The 22,525-nt window shown below is 40.6% G+C and overlaps 1 protein-coding gene across 2 annotated transcripts in view; it reads left to right on the forward strand.

Moving 5' to 3' along the window:
* The window catches only part of neurl1b (neuralized E3 ubiquitin protein ligase 1B), a 69,746-nt gene that overhangs the window by 42,544 nt on the left and 4,677 nt on the right, over positions 1-22,525 (forward strand). For both annotated transcript variants that reach the window (XM_055178139.2, XM_055178141.2), the window contains exons 2-4: positions 7,456-8,022; positions 16,744-17,469; positions 18,037-18,159. In XM_055178139.2, coding sequence (XP_055034114.2) covers positions 7,456-8,022; positions 16,744-17,469; positions 18,037-18,159 — 1,416 coding nt within the window. The remainder of the gene's footprint in view (positions 1-7,455; positions 8,023-16,743; positions 17,470-18,036; positions 18,160-22,525) is intronic.

Here is a 22,525-nt window from a genome sequence, read left to right on the forward strand (position 1 = left end):
TTCTCCCGACAGCACCAAAGTTCTGTCATGCTAACACATTGATCTCAGTGGATCTTATGAAAAACTTTCCATTATTTTACTCGAAGTCAACGAAAATCAAGCAGGACCAAAACATTTTACAGCTGATCGCTGACAAAAAAGTTTAGCGACAAATGTTTATTTAAAATAAAAAACTAAAAAAAAAAACTAGTAGACTAATAGTATACCACTAGTCAACTAAATGAATATAACATGACAAAGATGAATGCACATTTATATATTGATTTAATAGATTTATATAAAAAAAAAACTTGTATTCATTGCATTTTGTGGCAAAAAAAAGATTTGAATTTTTAATGTTATTATAATGTTATTATATATTTTGTTGTAGAAGATTTGTTCTTATATGGAATATGAGGAGGAACCCAAGTGCAGACAGATGGATGTACACAAAAGACTTATTATATACAAAAGAGAAAACATTACCCACGAGGGTGCAAAACAAACATAAACAGGATAACTAAAGCAGATGGAGTGAACACTAAACAGAACAAGATACAAAACTACACTAAAACACTAAACTGGATGACACTTAAATATAAACTTGATCAAACACTAAATATACAATTGACTTGACTAGACATGACACAGTATATTCACAGGTAGGGAAACAATGCACAAGCACAGGACAACAAACACAAGGACCTTAAATAGGGGAGAACTAATGAGGACAACAGGTGACATGGGTTAAACAATAAAGAGGATGACGACAAGGGAGCGGGGTAAAAGTGACAAGACACCGGAAACACGTGTGCTGAGTCCCAATTCGCCTACTTATACTACGACCTAAAAGTATGTATTGTTTTTGTGAGGAAAATTTACATACTTTTGAGTGTGTAGCAAAAGAGTATGCACGTTCTGGGACAAACTTCGATGACGTCATGCAACGTGAACGAAAACGTGGTTGCCTAGTTACGCACACACGACTGTTAACAATATTTCATTCATTCTTATAAATTATGTCGAATATAGATGTATTTACTTTTCCCATCTTTTTTCTCATAGTTTTTTTTCACAATACATTTTACAATGTGTTCCACCAAGTTGAGGAGTGAAGTAGAGCGTCATTAGAACCAAACGCAGGTCGTTTGTGAGGCGGCTGGTTCTGACGTTCATGTGCAATGTGTGCAACAAAAGCTACTTATTTTAAAGTCAAAATATTTAAAGCGTATAGTATAACTATTGTTTAACATATTTTATACTTAATTTTATACTTATGTTTATAACTCAAAAATACCCAGATGAAAATGAACCATGCTTTTACTATAGTAAAAGTCTAATAACCATGTTTCTTTCGTTGGACTAATAAAGTTAGCATTTGTACAGCCACAGTATCAGTGTGGTTAAGCTCCTCCCTCCCGCACGCAATGAGTTGTGGGCAATATTTGACGTTAGAGTGTGCATTGATCTGCACTTCGAATTCTAACCGGAAATAGTAGACCATCCGAGGATCTTTGGGATACTCATTTCAACATACTACGATTTGGGACGTACTAATACTAGTTTCGCGTACTATTTAGGACGGATAGTATGCGAATTGGGAATTGAACTCAGCAGTGGTCTAGTAAGGCCAATACTGAGCCCATGTGATCCCACACAAAACATGGGTCTGTTATGATTCTGCCACAAGACTAGCAGTCCCTCCAGAAAAACGCGATTGCGCGATATATTGCATAATCAGCCAAAGTCTGCATATTTATGCGGGGCTGCATTTTTTCCAAATACGACACACTTTCGCCGCATTAATTACATATTTCCATGCACAAAATATGCGGGGCTTGCATGATTTCATAATCTCCGCATTTTCGTAGCAAAAAGTCACATATATATTAGCAGAAAGTTGAAAAATGTTGCATTTACTTCCCAAAAGCGCAGCCATGTCCTCTGTTGCCATGGGAACGTTATGAAGTGACGTGATTATGTGACGTGAACATCATTGCAGATTTTGCAAGTTTCCGCAGTTTTTGCAAGTTCCGCAATTTTGCAAGTTCCGCAGTTTCGCATAAATTGCATAAATATCCCGCATATTCCATCACATTTTTTTAAGAAAACGTGCCGCAAAATCGAGGATTTTTGCCCGCAACAATCACAAAAAAACTCCGCGTTTTTCTGGAAGGACTGGACTAGATTAAACAAAGGACAAGATGGCAGAACCATGACATGTTCTTTATAGGAGTGTAAATCGGACGGTTCATTACGATACAATAAAGTATCAGTTATCTCTGTCAGCGATGCTGTATTTGGCGATACTTCAGACATTTCTTTGATGCAATTATGATTCGATTAGATTAATATATCGATACTTTAATATTATGTGACTAGTTAAGCGGTTACATTTTTAATAACTCATCAAAATATATAACATGAGCGTTTTATGAAACTCTTTAAAAAGGCCACAATCTCTGTCCTAATTGGGGCATTTACAACACAAAATAAACTTTTTTAAATCAAGAAACATAAATAATGAGGGAAAAAATGTCACACAAAAATCAAGCTTATGATGGCCACAGTGTTTCTGGCAAAGGTTTTCTGCCAATCTGTTTGTCCAATCCATTTTCCAAATACAAAATATTTCCAAACCCACGATTTGCGTCCGATAGCAGTCACAACGTTTTTCTAACTCTTTTCCTGTGTTTTCACTGCTATAACGCTTTATTGCTGCATTGCATTTATTTGCTGACACTAGCACACGAAAATAAACGAAAATGCGCACTTTGGCGTAAATGGACGTTATGTCAAAGAATGAGGATGCGAAGAGATAAAGATACCTCATATTGATATTTTATGTGTGGCATTGATGCATTGTATCGTTAGAAATGTAATCAATGCATCGCTCCATATAGATGTATTGTTACATCGCTAGTTTTCTATAGTCATGGGTCTGGTCCCAATAGCTGGAGGTAAAAAAGTTGGGTGTAAGCTCTACGTTGGGCTTGGCGAAAAATATTTACACCATCTGAGACTACAATCAGGCGCATGCCCCCGTTTTCCTGTTTGCACAAAATGTAATAATTTGCTGATTAATACATTTGCGAAATAACATGAAATGAAACAAGCTGTTAATAAGTTCTCTATCTTCTAAATAATCTAAGTATAAGAATTTATTGGTGCGGTCTCTTACTATGTCATGCATGAAATTCTGCTCGCGTATCCTGTGTGAATCAGATGCGCCAATGACTCGTCAATCAAATTATTTCAGTTTTTGCCATTAAAACAAGTCAAAACTTTATACTTGTGCCTACCATTGACTAGATGTAAGATTTAGTCTGAGATGTGCGCAATGCCTACTGTAGATGGTATAACAGGTGTAAATTCCACGTAGGACATAAAGCGCATTTTACGTCCAGACTAGTCTTACGACCGGGTGCATGCTCACCAACTGGTGCAACCGGCCCATGGTGTAGTAGCTGATGTTTAGCTTGGGAGTTTGCTTTAGGTTACAGGTAGTAGTCATTGTTTGGTAACGTGTAACAACTGGCATGGTCAGAGCTGTGGACTCGTGTGTGCTGGAGATAGGAGTCAAGTGACCGACAGTTGTATTGTTGTCATTAACCTGATTGGATGGCTCAGGCCTATATTTGGACTGGAGTGGAGTTTATGGCTCTCATCTCTTCTTGAGCCTGGGGCCCTGTACACAAATCAGTGGAGAGCCCCTTTAATCACAGTCTGTGAAGAGGTGACTGTAGGATTTGATGACTTATGTCTTGTATCTGTTTATGAAAAGACTACAGCCCTGTTATTCTGGACTCAGTTTAGCGCTGTGGAAGGTGAAAGGCAAATTGGTTAAATATACTGTATTTCATATGCATCCCATGTTTTTCTATCATGAAACATTGAGAAATTTAAGACAATGAAATGTAAATGATAATTACAGAAAGCTCAGTATATCCACCATAACATCACACAGGCAGATGTTTGGCTGGCATGTGTGAAGGCAGTATCAGGGTTTATGTCATTAGGTGTAATGTCTAAAAGGTGGTTTACACTTTAACAATAACTATTATGTTAATTATAATGTTAAACATATTAGCATCCACACCACTAGACAATAACTTTTTAATTCACTTGCGCGCCACAGCACCTGTGCAAATCATTTACCTTTATTGGCATTACGTAACATTGTAGATTTCCTTTAATAAAAACTTGTTTACATGTCATTGAAAGTGTAATTATGCTTGTCTTGTTGCATTTGCAGCGGCTATAATCAGCAAGATGCGTTTCGTGTATCTCTAAATAGTGAATTGTTTGTGTAATCTATCATCTTATGTATTGCTGTATTCAATGTAGTAGATTAAAAACATTGCATAGTCAATTTATGCAATGGATCTCAGCAAAGAGCTTCTCCACAGTGTCATGTGCTTTTATGATCAAATATGCAAGCACTTCAAAATTAAATAGATTTGATTGGCTGTCAATTGGAAAAATTGCTCCGACAATGATCCCAACGATATTGTTCATTGTATCTGTATTGTGCTAGTTCTGGTGTGAACTCTATTATTGTCTTTAATTTAGAAAGTTTTTTTTACTATATTTTTAGTTATTGATATTATTCATAGTGTGAACGTCCCTTAACTATATTTCGCTGATTACCTGCATCACGGTGATGCCATATAGAACCTTTTTCAGAAGAAACAATTATCTGAAATGACTTTATACAGACTTTATCTGAATGCTCTCAGTGTCGTATTATACGTTCATTAAATACTTTGGCTTCAAATCTGCTTCATTCTGAAGAAATGTTGTAGGGACCTCAATTCTCAATATTTTATATTGAACCGTTCGGTACGACCTCCATGGTCCAATACGCACGTATGAATTGTGGGTTTTCGGATTATGTGTTCAAATCTCTTTTATCACCCTGCTCATCTGTTTGTGTGTCTGCAAATCCATCTGCCTCCCCGCAAGTAAATATCAAGTCACTATGGGTTACAGGCGGCTAACTATGCTTGCGATGCTGGAGTCAGATTTCACACAAACTGTACCATGGCAAGACACCAATGCCCTAATGCAAGGCTAAATAAGACATGAAATAGACAAATAGAATTGGCGTGGGGCCATGCAAATGACCTAAACCCATGCTATTGGCTTCAAAATATGTTATCCACGCAAGTTGAAAAAGTTTAACTCAAACAGAGAATTCACAAGTTATTTAGAGCGAGGCACGAGATATGAATATATGATGTAGGTAGCTGTGTACACCAGGGGTCTCCAACCTTTTTGTGGGCAAGGTCTACCACAATGAATAAAACAATCTGGAGAGCTACTTTTTGATATAGACTACTTAAAACTTGTTTGTTTTACTTGTTGATTGTATTTCATTTTATTTGACTGGTTGATATGTTTAAGTATTGTTTAAAATGTTAACATATGTAAACCAAGCCAAGCTAATATAAAAATATGTAATAAATAAATATTACAATAGAGGTTATGCACATGACGTCACCGTCGGCAAGAGGGACTGCGGTTACGAGTGGCAAAAGACTGAGCGTGACATCGGTGAAAACACATCTAAATGGGAAACAGTGTGATAGACTGTACTAACAGATTAACAAGAATTCAGAGCTATCGTTTTACAGACTGCCAAAAAACACAGAAAGGTGAAATAAATTGATCGTTCGTGCCAACGTCCACAGACCACAGGTGGGTTGATAAGTTGCTAGGGTCACTATCAAGCAGAGGTTTCACTTTCTACTTAAACGTATTTTACAAGTATTTGTATTTTATCCGTGTTTTTCTTTGGAAAACATACATTCCAAAGCATATTATTATCATTTTTACTCCATTACATTTCATAAATAATACATTTGAACAGCAGTAATGATTACATATTAGGCTTCACAGAGAGTGTGCAAGGATGTGGGCAATTCGGCAAATAGATGGTAAGCTGTTTTAAACAACTTTGGTAAAAAGATGTGGACGTTAACTTAAGGTATACTTGACTTTAATCAGCGTGCGTGTGGTGAGAAATGTGTGGGGGTAAACATGTCATCTGTATCAAAACGTTATGATTGGCGCAAAGCTGTGGGTGCGTTTTGACGTCATCCGTTCTAATCCCGGTAATCTTTATTCTCCATTCACACATAGCGCTCAACAGCTAATTACTGGGAAGCTTACAACCTCCAGGGCTCAACATAAAGGACTGCCTGGTGGCTCGGGGCAAGCGTGAAAGATGTTCGGGCCAAAGTATTGTCACTTGCCTGATCGGGCCAGTGCTTCACCCTCATTCACTAAAATATATTTTCATCAATGTATATTATTTATTTAACATCTTGGAAGCAGACATTTACTAGGGTAAAACACAACGAAAGAAAAGATGCAATATTTTGCACAAGTTTACAGATGAAGCAGCAAAGTTGGGAGCCTTTTTTCATTGGAACATGTCTGTTGTATATGTATACAATTATATTTGACTTGAATTATTATTTTTAAATATGTGACACTGACATTTTTTTATTGGGGCCAGGGAAAATTTTGGCAGGGCGCGTGAAAATCTGAACCACTGGCCTGACTGGGCCAGTATAAAAAATTATTTGCGTTGAGCCCTGAACCTCTCTTATTGGTTAATTGGCAGCAGTGATTTTTCAGAAAGGTTCTTTTCACACATGATCTGTTATCTGTTAAGTAGAAAGGGACTATTAAAGGGCTTGTTGAATTATGATTAGTTTCATGATAATTAAGCACATTAGTTGTTGCCACCAATATTATTGTAATGCAAAAAAAATATTACCCATGCAAAACAAGAAAAAAAATCCAATGGTTCCTGTAAGAATATTATAGCATCATTTTGCAACATGCTGTTTTTAAGGTAAAATATATCCTGGACATTTTGATTGAGATTCTTGTATTTTAATAATGGCTGTGCTAGATCAGGTTGAAGTTGTTTTCTTGTGAAGAGCTATTTCAGACGCATTCATCTCTCATTTCAAGCAGTGAAAAAACAGCACAAAAGATTTACTGCTGCATATTTGCTCGTCTTTGATACGACTGTCTGTTCTATGACTGATGGGGGATCTGTCAACACTGTCAGCTTCATACTATTTACTGTTGCCTTTTATATACCGCTTCCTGGAATGATGTCGCCTTTTCAGTGCCCTTAAGAGGTGAATATGGTGAAAACCAGAGCTCGTATGAGTATGATCTTATCAGCATTTTGTGTCATTTAATAAAAGTTATCAAATCTAACTAAAATCTTTCAAAGGAGGTACAGAGGAGTTAATACCACAAAATTGCGTACATTGCATAGTGACCTAAAAAACCCCAAAATATTTTCTCATGTTACATCATCTCATAAATGAATTGATGAGAAAGCACTTTTTAAAACTATGATATACTTTATACATGAAGCACATACTTGTATTATATTACAGGTATCATGAGGTGTTATATTGTTTCTCATGTTCTCTGATGTTTTAACAGATGCAAGTCTACAGCATCGCCCAGTGGCCAGCAGGCAGTACTGCACTATTACCAACAGTGGAGTGGAGCGCCGCTCATCTGCACCTCCAATCAACGCAGAGTCTCCCCGTTTTCACCCTCACGCCAAGGGCAAGAACATTCGGCTGGACGCACAACTGCGGCGGGCCACACGCAAGAACAGCTTCTGCAACGGCATAACCTTCAGCCAGCGACCCGTGCGCTTGTACGAGAAGGTCCGTGTGCGCCTCTCCGGAGTTCATACGGGTTGGAGTGGGGCTCTTCGCTTCGGTTTCACCAGCACAGACCCTAGTGAGCTCACCCTAGGCGACATCCCCAAATATGCTTGTCCAGACCTTGTGACGCGGCACGGATACTGGGCTAAGGCCCTGCCTGAGAGGCTGGCCATACGGGACAATGTATTGGCCTTTTGGGCTGACCGGCACGGCCGGGTCTTTTACAGCGTCAATGACGGCGAGCCCATTCTCTTTCACTGCGGCTTAAATGTTGCCTGCCCGCTCTGGGCCATCATTGATATCTATGGAATCACACAGGAAGTTACATTGTTGGGTAAGTGCTCAGATCGTATATTTTTCTCTTGAAAGATCAGTCCTTGATGGATATTGTTGCAAACAATCATTACAATCTGCTGCAGTGGTTTCCTTTTTGGTTGCGTTTACAAGCCAGTACAGGGCTCGAAATTAACTTTTTTAATAGGTACTGGTGCTTCCAAATGTAAAAATCAGGAGCACCAGCAAAAATTAAGGAGCATCCTTTGAAAATATTGGAGCACCACAAATTCATCCTGAAGGTTAAAAGCTTGAACAATCAAAATGAAATTACTTAAATTATTTGCCACACACTTGACTTGTGCTTGGACCATTTTTAAACAAACTCTTATGCTTAAAACGTGTAGAATTATTTAATTTAAATCCCATTCGCTGGATTCTGTATTTTCACTTTATATTTTCTTTAATTGGTTAATTACATTTCACTTATCAAACAGCGTTTATGAATTCATAAAATGTAATTATTTATCTTTTCCAAAATACTCAAATTAAAAACAAACAAAAATTTTTTATCAAAACATTGCATTTTAATTTTTTGTCAGAGTGCTACATAGCAAAACTTTGTTTAAATTAAAGTTAATCTTGAGTGTGATTATATTACTTATATTAGAAAATAATTAGAGAAGATGTCTCTGCCGAAGTCTGATCCCTACTATTATAGGGTTTCATCATGTTACGTTTTTGATTTATTTAGAAAGATTTGAATGGATTATACTAAAAAAGCAAAAATATCACGTATTCTATAATATAATTTATTAAATATTTGATAATTTTTTCGTTATTTCTATTATTTTATTATCACTGAGTGGCAAAAGACATAGTGGCAGCATTTGTGTACAGTGTGAAATCGGCGAAAACGCAGTGAAAACGCATCAAAATCATTTTTCCAGTATTTGTATTTTATCCGTGTTTTTCTTTGGAAAACATACATTCCAAAGCATATTATCATAATGTTTATTCTATTACATTACATAAATACAAGTTTTTGTTTTACATTTAATATTTAACTACATTAACATACTTTTACTCAAGTAAAAGTACACAATTTTAATGTAATTAGGTATTAAATTAATTTTAATATGCAATATTAAAGAATACACAGTAGACTCTATGCTTTAGGATGTAGTGAAGTAATGTTTTTCCCAATACAAACATCCTAATTAAAGCACAGATGCTTAGAAAATGTAACTAATGTAACTAAGTATACACTGAAAAAAATTATTTATTCAATTTACTCTTTTGTTTTTTAAGGTAAGTGGTCGCAATCAATTTTTTTAAACCTACATTTAAACAATTTTTTTTTAGAAAAACTAAATCAAAAACTTTTGTTTAAATGTAGCTTAAATAAATTGATTGCGACCACTTAACTTAAAAAATTGAGTAAATTGAATTAATCATTTTTTTTCAGTGTATTGTCCACCTCTGCTGTCAAGTCCAATAGGGATGCACCGGTATGGAAATTTTGGCCGATAATAGGCTTGCCGCGATAGTCGGTGAAACGGTGATAACCGGTGCTTCAGCCTCTCACCGGTTATATCACTTGCCCACCGCGACACCGTCTTTCACCGTCGTTTTGATATTTTAGTTTAATTAAATAATTTAGTTTAGTTAGAGAGAGCAAGCACTTACAACTGAATGTGTCTGTTGTCTGAATTCAGCGGGGCTGAACGCGCGTCACGTCACAGAGCAGCCGCAGGTGTCAGATTTCATTTATTTCTGTCAGAGTTTGCAAGGCGAGCTGACTGACCAGATGATGACAGAAGCCGCGTGCTTTGCTCGTTTTGTTACAATATACATATATGATGTTTAATATAAGCGAGATCGTTTTGTTGTTGTGTTTTTCATCAAGAAAAATATTAAACCCATCATTCAAGCAGCGCTTTTATAGAGAAGTAGCCGGTTGCTCTGCTTGGGACTGGCTGGTTCTTTGAGAATTACCTGCGCACATTGACTCAAGCACTTAAGTAAACCAGCTGTTGCACTCACATTGCACGCAAATTCATAGGCGATTTAACGCAGCTTACGCAAGCGATGCATTTAAACAGTTGCGTAATTCAAAAGTGAAAGCAAAATGTGCACGTCTGCATGCGCATTTATAAGCCCCTCCCACTCGGTGATACCGGGATCACCGAGTTTGTGACGCGCTGATTAACCGGTGGGAAAATTCCGTCACCGCGGCAACCCTAGCCGATAACCGATAACTCTTTATATTTGGGGGCCGATAACCGATATATATAGGCCGATAAATATTCATATTAATTTCACAATGCAAAACTCCCAGACCGCAGACATCTTGTCTTTGCGCTAGACTAACATACTCTTCTTAAGCCCGCAACACGTGTCATCTTTGTGCTATGTCACAGAAATCACCAATCAAAACTCCACATGGCCAGCAATGAGCAAGTGAAGTTGTTCAACAAACCAAAATAATCCATAATTTATCGGCTTTCATTTATCGGCCTAAGTTTGCTATCAGACCGATAACCGATAATATTAAAAATAAGCAGTTATCGGCCGATAACGATATGTCGGCTGATATATCGTGCATCCCTAAAGTCCAACTAAATTCAATTTAAGCTGATAATAGTCAGTTTTACTGGCATTTTCGCAGCAGCCGCTATGAAAGCCAGCCATTTCGTTGAATGTTTGCCACTCAACAGGGCGAGTTCTGGCATGGTCATGTGGAAAAGTAACGTCAATGCATACCCTCTATAAAAAGGCCTATGCATATTAAATTGTATGTATATAATTGTATATAAATATAAGGAAGAAATAATAGAACATTCGGAAAATTCTGAAATATTTAATAAATGGTATTATATAGAATACATGCTAGTATTGCTTTAGCTATTTATCCTGTAAAAATATTTGATTTACCAATAAAGAACAATACATATACATTACATACTTGCACACATCTCAGTAGCCAACATATTTAAACTTTTAATTTATTTTAATAAATGTAACGTGATGAAAACACTTTCAGAAACATTGCACTAAAGGGAAACAGACTTTGACAGGACACAGGATCCATAACAATCACAGTTTAACACTAAAACAATTCACACCGCTACTGCAGAGCTGTCACTTGTTGCCACCAGTTGGGCTCCACCCACAAAATACGTCATCTTTGTTTACAAACACATAATATGTAAGAAGTAAAAATGTGTAAAGTGAACAGTTAAAAGTAGTTTAGGATGTACGTATGGCTATTGTATCCATGCATTACTGTAGGTTTTTAAAGGGACTGCGGTATGTGTTAATCAAAAAAGAGAGAGTACTTAAAGCACTATGTGCAACTGTATCTTGATGTTATATTTATTTATCAGTTATTCGTTCTTATTTTATCACTGACAGTTTAGTTGATTATTTAATTACTTTAAATTACTTTAATAAAATTTTTTACTATTTATTTAATAATAGGCAAGCATTTATGTTATCCTTAGTGGTCAGTTCTGATTAAAGCCAATCCAATTTCGAGGTTTCTCTGACGACTGTTGTTACAATCAACGGCACAACATATCCCGGGCATATTTTAATCTTGTTGTGAACCTCCTGTGAGTGTTTTATTGATCATCCTCTGGTAGTTGTGGCTGCTGTGACCATAGACTATGGTCTTCAATATGGTGCAGACCTAAGTCTCACAGCATGACCGGGAGTGTAATACTGCTTTTATACAAGATTTGTACCAACAACAAATTGATTCATTGTAAATGAAAGGCTTCGATAGTTGGTGAATTTTCTTTAGCACATGTATCACTTATTAACCTTTATCCCCAGTCCTGCTACAAAGTTGCATGTATGGCATCTCAGCCTGTTTTGCTGGGAGGCCCCACAGATTTTTGGCATGCCACTGCTTTCATAAACTAGCAGCTCCATGTGGGTCAGAGAAGAGTCGTCTGGGATATGTTAATCTGGCCGTGACACTCTGGCTTTCCTGCTATTCCTGCGTTGAATGATTGGTACAGTAAAGGCAGTCGTGTGTAGATGGTACTGTAAACCTTGTCCTGCAATACTGCACTTGCTGCCACCTGGGGGTGAGGGTTTACCATCTAGACATGCTACGTCTTCATCTTACACATCTTAAGATTCATGCCATTTCGTTGTAGACACGATAAGATAATGGTCTCAGGGTTTTGTTGGATCTACGTCAGCCGCACTGAAACGCTGCATGCCAGAGGAACAGCCATCACGACTGAGGTGCCATGATTCACTGTCCCACCCTGACTGACTGATTCAGTTTGGCAGCCGAATGAATCTCACACGCTGAATGAACACCAGTAGCTCACACCTGAGAATGGGACACAGTGAATTATTTTGTCCGCTCTTTCTTTCTTACTGGCTCGTTCTCAGCAGTCGTCAAGAACAGTTTTTCTTCTGTGTGATGAGATCACTGACCATGTTTGGTCAACACGCTGTCTATTCCTAAAGAAAAAATTCCAGCATCCTGGAAAAGCTGACCAGATCCAGACCTATAGACATGTTTTGTCTGAGCTGTCAGTCAAGTTGTTTGCTTTAAATGAGGATAGACAGATACATTGATTCACAATAAATCATGATTTCAGTAGAGTTTTGGGACCCCTAATTTTTAGGGGTGTAAATCGGGCAATTCATTGGGATACGATATAGTATTGATTATGTCCGCAGACGGTGCGATATTTGCGCATGGATCAAAGTATTTTATTCAATCGATTAATTTATCTGTACTTTAATAGTACAAGCGTAGTTAAGCAATTACATTTTTAATAACTCATGAATGCAACCAAAATATATATCATGAACATCTAATTTAATGCTTTAAAAAAGGCAGAATCTCTGTCCCCCCTACTGAGGAATCCAGCTGGGACCGGCGTGGGCTGGAAGCTGGTTTTAGCGGGGTTAAGGTGGTAGTAGCTGGTTTAGGCTGGTTCTCTTACAGCCTGGCAAAGCTGGTTTCAGCAAAACCAGCTAAAACCAAGCTGGGAGACCAGCTAAAACCAGCTCGCCAGCTTGTGCTGGTCTGAGCTGGATTTTTCAGTAGGGCCATTGGGACATTGACAACAACAAACTAAAATGTCACATAAAATCAAGCTTATGATGGCAGCATTCAACGTCTTTAGTGTTTCAGCTGGTGTTGGCAAAGGATTTCTACCAATCTGTTTGTCCGATCCATTTTCCAAATACATTTTTTTCCAAACCTACGATTCCGATAGCAGTCACAACTTTTTCTGCCTCTTTCGCTGTGTTTTCACATCTACAACCATTTTGTTGTTCAGGTGACCTTTTAAATGGCTCATATCAGATACCAATAAAATGCTTTTGGACGGACCTGCATATGTCAACTAAAGCACAATAACAGAGAGCCGGCAGGTGCGGAGTGAATAAGCATATCCGTTTACACAGGAATGTTCTTGCGTTTTAAAATAGATTTACATTTATTTACTTAGCAGACTTACAAATGAGAGCGCATCGAACTAAAGGAGTCATATTATGCGATTTCATGTTTTCCTTTTCTTTGGAGTCTTAAAAGCTGTAATGTTGCAAAGATTAAAGTCTCAAACTCAAAGAGATGTTTTTTGTAAATGTAAAGGTTCATCTACGCCTTCCTAAAACGCCTTTTTAAAACACCCCCTCCAACATATCTACGCAGTAGTGTTGTAGTTCTCGAGACAAGTCTCGGTCTCAAGACCGGTCTCAAGACCACTTGGTCTCGTCTTGGAATCGACCGCAAAAAGGACTCGTCTCGTCTCGGTCTCAGACAAAGAGGACTCCGAATTTTATTTCAAGACCGGTCAAGACCCCAACTGATGGTACAGTGCAAAAAAATGATTTTCAAGAAAAAAAATTCTTGGTATTTTTGTCTTGTTTTCGGTAAAAATATGTACAAATTCTTAAATTAAGATGCTTTTTCTTGATGAACAAAACAACCCAAGAAAATAAGTCTAGTTTTTAGAGCAAAAATATAAAATTTTAGTGGTTTTGTGCATAAAACAGGCAAAAAAAAATCTGCCAATGCGGTAAGCAAATTTTTCTTGAATTATTCTTGAATTTAGTGTTTATGAAAAATGTTCAAGATTTTTTGCTTAACCCATTGGCAGATTTTTTTTGCTTGTTTTATGCACAAAATCACTTGAATTTGATATTTTTGGTCTAAAAACTAGACTTATTTTCCTAGGTCATTTTGCTCATCAAGAAAAAGCATCTTAATTCAAGAATTTTCAGATATTTTTACTAAAAAAAGACAAAAGTACTAAAATATTAAATCATTTTTTGCTGAGCACATCACACTTGTATTTTTTATCATTAATTTTATGCAGTTTATTCAGGTTTGGCATTTGATGTTGGCATTGTTTAAACCAGTGGTCTCAAACTCCCGGCCCGCGGGCCATTTGAGGCCCGCCCTCCCCCTCTCTGCGGCCCGCGGCACCTTTCCGACAATATAACATAATCTGGCCCGCAGAAAGATTTTTATTCACTTTGTTTCATATTCGTTTCATTTTTAATTTAAACGTTTAAGGGTTCGTTCACATCTCGCGTCTAACAACGCGTGTTAAAACGAGTCAAGGCGGTTTTTACTTTCTAAAGTGCTCGGGAGCGGAAGTTGCGCTCCGTGGCGTGGCCTCACCCGTTGCTAAGCAACCATGAGCCGCACGCGCTCCGTGATTGCGAGGATAGCGGAATGCGTGATCGGACCTTAGTTCCTCATCTGAACCTCACGTCAATCATATCATGCAATCAGTTAATCTGGTCGGGACTTTGCAGTGTTTGTCCAGAGAGGATTTGTTACTTCCGGGTGGATATCAGCTGTTACTCGGAGAAGAGCCGCGGTGGGGTTCACATCAACAAGTCACCTTCTGGAGACATCGCATATATGAGGCAGAGCCGTAGATGTAATCCAACACATAAACTACAGTTAAGAAAAGAGCCATCAAAGTGCCCAGGTTAAGAAAAGAGGAAAGATGAGGAGAAACATACAGAGGATAAAAGTATGTACTGCTATTATGAAGTATAATATATTATTATGTAGCTTACTATGCAATTACACAGAGCAGTATTATATTTTTTTCTGTTTATTAGCTTATGTAACATTGACTACCCATTTAAAAGTTTTAGAATCACTTTCACTTATTCATATTTTTCCACATATAATAGCAAATTCATTAAAACTGTGGAATAACAAAGATGGAACATAATAAAGTCAATATTATGACTGAAAACAATCCAAAATAAATCAAAACACAAACACTTACTGATGGTAATTTTTTATAATAGTTTATAAATGTATAAAGAAATTTTATTTGTTAGTTTAGTGCAAGGTTTTAATAGGCCTTAGTTATTAAAGAGAAGGTTAAGAAATGATTTACTTATATGAAATGTAAATTTAAAAGATAAAAACCACTGCTATTATTATACATTAAATAATAGAATTTAAACAGTACATTTACAGAAATATTGTACTTTTTTAACTTTAAAATAGCCCTGCGGCCCTCCGATGAAATGTCAATTTCAGAAATGGCCCCAAGCCAATTTGAGTTTGAGACCCCTGGTTTAAACATTGTTTAAGTTTCTCCTACTGACAGTTTTTCTAATTTTATTACTAAAAACACCTGCATTGTATAATGGCAAGCCATGGAAAGACAAATGGTTAAGTTGATTTCAGCTCTTTAGTGATGCCTTTGATTATTTAATCAACTTCTCTGATGGCACACACACGCACGCACATGCACACACACAGACAAGAAGTGCCTAATCATATGCATATTCCACATTTTATCATAAGTGTTTTAATGCAGTGACTCGCAATGGTCTTGGTCTTGACTTGGTCTCGGCCTGTCTTGGTCATGACTTGGTCTCAGTTTAGTTGGTCTTGACTACAACACTACTACGCAGTGTCGGTGCCACGAGTGGACCTTATGCTGCATTCATACCAGCCGCGGTACAGGCGTCATGCGCAAGTGATTTCATTGTTAAGTCAATGTGAAGATGCGTTGATGCGCGTCTGGAGGTCTCGCGGCGCGAATAAGGCGATTAGCGCAGAGTGGTAGATGCAATTCCGCCTCATTTGCGAGTCTAGTTTGCGCGAATGGCGCAAATTGAGCGTTGCCGTGGCAAAAGCGCGAGTTGAAAAATCTGAACTTTGGCGGAAAAACGTGTTAACCAATCAGGAGCTTGCTCTAGTAGTGACGTGATTACAGGATGTGAGTGGAATCGCAGAAGCCCCTCCCATGACGCGAATTTCTGCCTGAATGTCTCAATGACTAGAATTTCACGCGTGGCTTTCACGCGCGAATAAAGCAAGTAAGCTTAAAATGTTCAAGCGGCAAACTAGACACGAATTTGAGAATTCTTTCTTGAATTTACTTAATACAAGAAAAATGTAGCAAAAAATGTCTTATTCCATTGGCAGATTTTTTTGCTTGTTTTAAGCACAAATTTAGCACAAATTCGTTTAAATTATATATTTTTTGTCTAAAAACTAGACTTATTTTCTTAGGACATTTTGCTCATCAAGAAAATACATCTTCATTTAAGAACTTTTTGATATTTTTACTAAAAACAAGACAAAAATACTATGCAAGGAATTCATTTTTTGCAGTGCTGTTTCAAAAAAGTCAGCTACCGAAGGTCACAGCTTACATTTGGAACACATTGGGTAGCAGTGTGAATGCACCCATAGACACAGATTTGTTATTAGAGCAGAATAATTCATGAATCAGTCCCTGACCTCCCTTTTCTTTTTCAGAGAGCACATTTGCCGACAGCGTGGGCACGGGCTGTCTGAATACCGCTCGACTCAGCGCGTATCTTCCCCAGAGCAACCATGACTCGGCCAATTACAGCAACAACCAGTTGGAGACCAACCAGGCCGCCGCGGCCAAGTTCGCCACGCTGCAGCTCAGCAGCTACAACCAGCTCACCCCGTGCTGCTCCACCTCCTCTACGCCCTCATCATCCAACATCATCACCACCCAAAGAGCAGCCCGTGGACCGTCCTCGCCTCTTGACACTGATCTGCATTTTCACCCAGTGCGAGGTCCGGACGTTGTCCTCTCCAACGACCGCACGGTCGCGTGTACACACTTTTTGGACAGCAGTAGGACGTTGATGTTCAGTGACAGGCCTGTCCGAGTGGGCGAGACACTGTATGTGGAGGTAGGACATCTCGGCTTGCCGTACTTCGGGGCACTTCTTTTTGGTATGACCTCGTGCGATCCGGGCACCCTCAATGCCGGCGAGCTTCCGGCCGATCCAGAAGTGCTTCTGGACCGGAAGGAGTACTGGGTGGTGTACAGAGGTTTTCCTGTGCCAACGGCAGGTGATGTGCTCAGCTTTACCTTTCTGGCCAACGGAGAGGTGCATCACGGGATTAACGGAGGGGCGCGTGGCCGTCTCCTGTGTGTCGATTCCTCTCAGGTTCTGTGGGCTTTCTTCACGCTGCATGGGGCCGTGAACCGACTCAGGATATTGGGTATGTAGGGAATAATTGACAATAGGATGTTGAATTATTCAAAAATAATGTAGCATTTGACGTTAATTTGACATAAAAAATAATCAAGTAAAACTTTACTACTAGATTTTTAATGTAATTATGTATTTAATGAAATTTAATATAAAATGTAGTATAGTAAAAAGCTTAGTGAAGTAAAAGAAAACAAAAAACGCAGATAAAGAAGAGACTTTATTCCTCTGCAGATAGATTACCCACCGTTTTTTGCCTCCTATTAGAAATATACAAGTCTGTAATTCTTCAGAATGGCACTTTGTTAAAAAATAAGTCTCTTCTTTATACCATTGATCTTTTCAATGTCCTATTGGGAGTGATGTAACGTATGTAATATTTGAGGTATGCTCTTTTTTAATCTTGTACAAACCTTTTAACAAAAATAGAGCATGACTTTGCCCTTTAGTTTTACTCATTGTGATGTCATATTGACTTTAAAGCATGTACAGTACAGCTGCTATAGTCATTTATAATGTAATGCAGACAGACATCCAGTGAGTGTGCTTAATGTGTATTATTGTTTGTGTCTATAAGGAACAATTCAGTCCAGCCCGTCCACCTGTTCATCCGCATCTCAGGGTTCAACAGCTGATGACAGCGACTCTGATCTGGCCTTCAGCGCCAACAGATCTTCATCCGCATCTGAATCTTCTTTAGGTAAGCAAGATATAAATGTCATGAATCTGGTTTTCTCTGTCTGCCTTTTTGTCACATACACACAAACTCATGCACATACACTCATTTATTCACATACACACGCTTTCTCTCACATACATCCCTTCATTTTTAGTAGCATTACAGACTCTCTCTCTCCCTCTCTCTCTCTCCCCTCTCACCTGTCTGTCATTACAATCTGCGCTCGCGCTGATTGCTGTGACACCTGTTCCCACTCTGCCCTTAGCATTTATCTAGTGGCTGTTTCGGCAGTATCTTTGTCGGATTATTGAATTACACATGTTCTCTGTATGCTCTACAGCTTTACTCTGTCGTGTCGTATCGTGTATTGGATTAAGCTCACCTTGTCTTGTCTGTCCTGTCCAGTACCTCCACAATCTCGTTTGATGTTCAGCTGTGTGTGAAGGCTGAGGAGTTTTTCTCCGTACCTGATTTGTCAACTGCTGCGCCCCGGGCCAGCTCCAGGGAATATCTCTTTCGTTTTCCCGGATTGGGAGTCAAGCATCTTTTAGTTACATTCCAGTGCTGTGTGATATCTACAGACTGCCTTTGTTACCTTTTTCATTAAAGACTCATTCCCTGTGATTCCTGCCTAGGATTTATCATTTCAATTGTAACAGAATAATCCGACCAATATTATGGAGGCTGCAGAGGAGAAGTCTGTGTTTTCAGCAGTCGAGGTGCAGAGGGCCATGCTTGGCAGGCATGAGGAACAACTAGCCGCCGCACATCGGGCTGTGGGGAGCCTATCTGCTCAGGTGGCCGATCTGTCTGCTCGTCTACTCCATCTTCATCAGGGGGCGGCCGTGCCATCTAATCAGCACCATCCCGCTGAGCCCAGGGTTAACAACCCATCCAGTTATGCCGGTGAGCCCGCTGAGTGCAGAGCCTTTCTTATCCAATGCGAGGTTGTCTTTTCGCTTCAGCCTCAGACGTATGCGGAGGATCGGGCTCGTGTTGCCTTTGTGCTCTCCCTTTTGAAGGGTCGAGCACGCGAGTGGGGAACTTCTGTGTGGGAGGCGAACGCCATATGCTGTAGCAAGTACAGTCTCTTCAAGGAGGAGATGACCAAGGTTTTTGATCGGTCTGTATTTGGCAGTGAGGCTTCTCGTCTGCTCGCTACTCTACGTCAGGGAAGGAGATCTGTGGCTGACTTTGCTATTGAGTTTCGTACTCTTGCCTCTACCAGTGGGTGGAACGATCCTGCCCTGGTCGCCCGTTTCTTGGAGGGTCTGTGTTTGGAGCTCAGAGAGGAGATTTATGCTCGAGGCGCTCCTGCTGAGCTCGACCCATTGATTGACTTGGCTATCCGTCTGGATCGGTGTTTCGAGCAGAGAAGACGAGCTCGCACTCCCAGCTCTGTCGTTGACTCTTTATCTCCAGCTATTCCTTCCCGTCACTCGGCTGAAGCCGAGCCCATGCAGTTGGGCAGCGTCCGCATCTCTTCGGAGGAGCGTCAACGTCGAATCATCAACCGCCTTTGTCTCTATTGTGGCACTGCTGGTCATTTCGCCTCCAACTGCCCTTTAAAAGCCAGGGCTCGCCAGTAGACGGAGGAGTACTGGTGAGCGCATCTGTCATCTCCTCCTCTCCCCGGTCCCGGACTATGATTCCTGCTAATCTCCGCTGGTTGGGGCACTCTGCCGCCGGTCTTGCTCTCATTGACTCGGGAGCCGAGGGCAATTTCGTCGATGAGGGGTGGGCCCGTCGGAACAGGATTCCATTGGTCGAATTGCCTCAACCCACCTCCGTCTTCGCTCTGGATGGCAGAGAGCTCACCACTGTTCATCGCTCTACCTGTCCGGTTAGTCTGATTGTTTCCGGTAATCATCAAGAGACTATTTCTTTTTTTATTTTTCAGTCTCCCTTTACCCCTATTGTGTTAGGACACCCTTGGCTTGTTCTTCATAATCCTCAGATTGACTGGGTTAAGGGGGGGGTTCATTCATGGAAATTGTCTTGTCATGCTAATTGTTTAGTGTCTGCTGTGTCTCCCGTGACCTCTGTTTCTGTTTTCCAGGAGGAACCAGGTGATTTGTCTGGGGTACCGAAGGAGTACCATGATCTGCGATCTGTCTTCAGCCGTTCCCGGGCAGTGTCTCTACCGCCTCACCGTCCTTACGATTGCGCCATTGATCTCCATCCTAACACCACGCCCCCTCGCGGTAGACTTTATTCCCTTTCAGCGCCCGAACGAGAGGCTCTGGAGAAATATATCACAGAGTCTCTTGACGCGGGGATTATTGTTCCATCTTCGTCTCCCGCTGGCGCTGGTTTCTTTTTTGTCAAGAAGAAGGATGGGTCTTTGCGTCCGTGTATCGATTATCGAGGGCTGAACGAGATAACGGTGAAGAATCGTTATCCTTTACCTCTTATGTCATCAGCCTTCGAGATCTTACAGGGCGCAAAGATCTTCACTAAATTGGATTTGCGTAACGCCTACCATCTAGTGCGCATTAGAGAGGGGGACGAGTGGAAGACCGCTTTTAATACCCCTATCGGTCACTTTGAATACCGGGTCCTACCGTTCGGTCTCGTAAACGCTCCGTCCGTCTTTCAGGCTTTAGTTAACGATGTCCTGAGAGACATGCTGAACGTCTTTGTTTTCGTGTATATTGATGACATTCTTATTTTCTCACCGTCTCCCCAGGTACACGTACAACACGTTCGCCGGGTCTTACAGCGCTTGTTAGAGAATCGCCTTTTTGTTAAGGCTGAGAAATGTGTCTTTCACGCTCAATCAGTCACGTTTCTCGGTTCGGTGGTCTCTGCAGAGGGGATTCGTATGGATCCTGATAAGGTCCAGGCGGTTCTAAATTGGCCGGTTCCCGAGTCTCGAGTCGCGCTTCAGAGATTTCTGGGCTTTGCTAATTTTTACCGGCGCTTTATTCAGGGTTTTAGTCAGGTTGCCGCCCCCCTTACTGCCCTCACCTCATCCAAGACCCGATTTTCTTGGACCGAGGCTGCTCAATTTGCGTTCGATCAGCTTAAGAGACTTTTTACCTCCGCACCTATCCTGATCACGCCTGATCCTAAGCGTCAATTTATTGTGGAGGTCGATGCCTCTAATATTGGAGTCGGAGCTGTCTTATCGCAGCGCTCCTCCCAGGATGATCGCATTCATCCTTGCGCTTTTTATTCTCACCGTCTTTCTCCCGCGCAATGCAACTATGACGTTGGTAACCGAGAGCTTTTGGCGATCCGTCTCGCGCTCGGTGAATGGCGACATTGGCTCGAGGGAGCCAGTGTTCCATTCATTGTCTGGACGGATCATCGTAACTTGGAGTATATTCGTTCGGCTAAGCGTTTGAGCGCTCGTCAGGCTCGCTGGGCTTTATTTTTTGACCGGTTTGATTTTTCTATTTCTTTTAGACCCGGTTCGAAGAATCAGAAGCCCGACGCGCTTTCCCGGCAGTTCGACCCTCCAGAGGGAGTCCCGACCGATGAGGGGATCTTACCTCAACACTGTGTGGTCGGGGCAGCCGTCTGGGGGGTGGAGCGGACGGTTAAGCAAGCGCTCTCTCAGATTAGGAGACCCCTTCCCTCTCCCGAGGGAACTTTATATGTTCCCGAGTCCGTCCGTCCGTCTGTCCTTCGTTGGGGTCATGCGTCTAAGTTGGTCGCTCACCCAGGGGTCAGAGGTACGTTAGCCGCGATCCGTCAGAGATTTTGGTGGCCCACTCGTGAACGTGACGTTCGGCGGTTTGTCGCTGCTTGCTCTATTTGTGCCCAGACTAAGTCCAGTAATAACCCTCCGGCGGGTCTTCTCAGACCTCTTCCTATTCCCACACGTCCTTGGTCTCATATAGCCATGGACTTTGTTACCGGTCTCCCTATCTCAGCTGGGAACACGGTCATTCTTACCGTCGTGGACCGTTTTTCTAAGGCTGCCCATTTTATTCCGCTTCCTAAATTACCATCTGCTAAGGAGACAGCTCAGATTATGGTGGATCACGTTTTTAAGATCCACGGTCTCCCCTTGGACATTGTGTCTGATAGAGGTCCGCAGTTTGCCTCTCAGTTTTGGAGGGAATTCTGTCGCCAGATTGGGGCTTCCCCCAGTCTGTCGTCGGGATTCCATCCTCAGACCAATGGTCAGGCCGAACGGACAAATCAGATTTTGGGTCGCATGTTGCGTAGTCTTACCGCCTCTAGTCCTGCGTCATGGTGTGATCAGCTATCATGGGCTGAATATGCACATAATTCTCTCCCTTCGTCCGCTACCGGTTTCTCTCCGTTTGAGGGTTGTCTCGGTTACCAGCCGCCTATTTTTTCTGCTCAGGAGTCTCGAGTCTCGGTCCCGTCTGTCGAAGCGTTTATTAAGCGATGTAAGCGTACCTGGAGGAGG

The sequence above is a fragment of the Misgurnus anguillicaudatus genome, chromosome 16 (assembly GCF_027580225.2).
Source record: "Misgurnus anguillicaudatus chromosome 16, ASM2758022v2, whole genome shotgun sequence".
NCBI classification, from domain to species: Eukaryota; Metazoa; Chordata; class Actinopteri; order Cypriniformes; family Cobitidae; genus Misgurnus; species Misgurnus anguillicaudatus.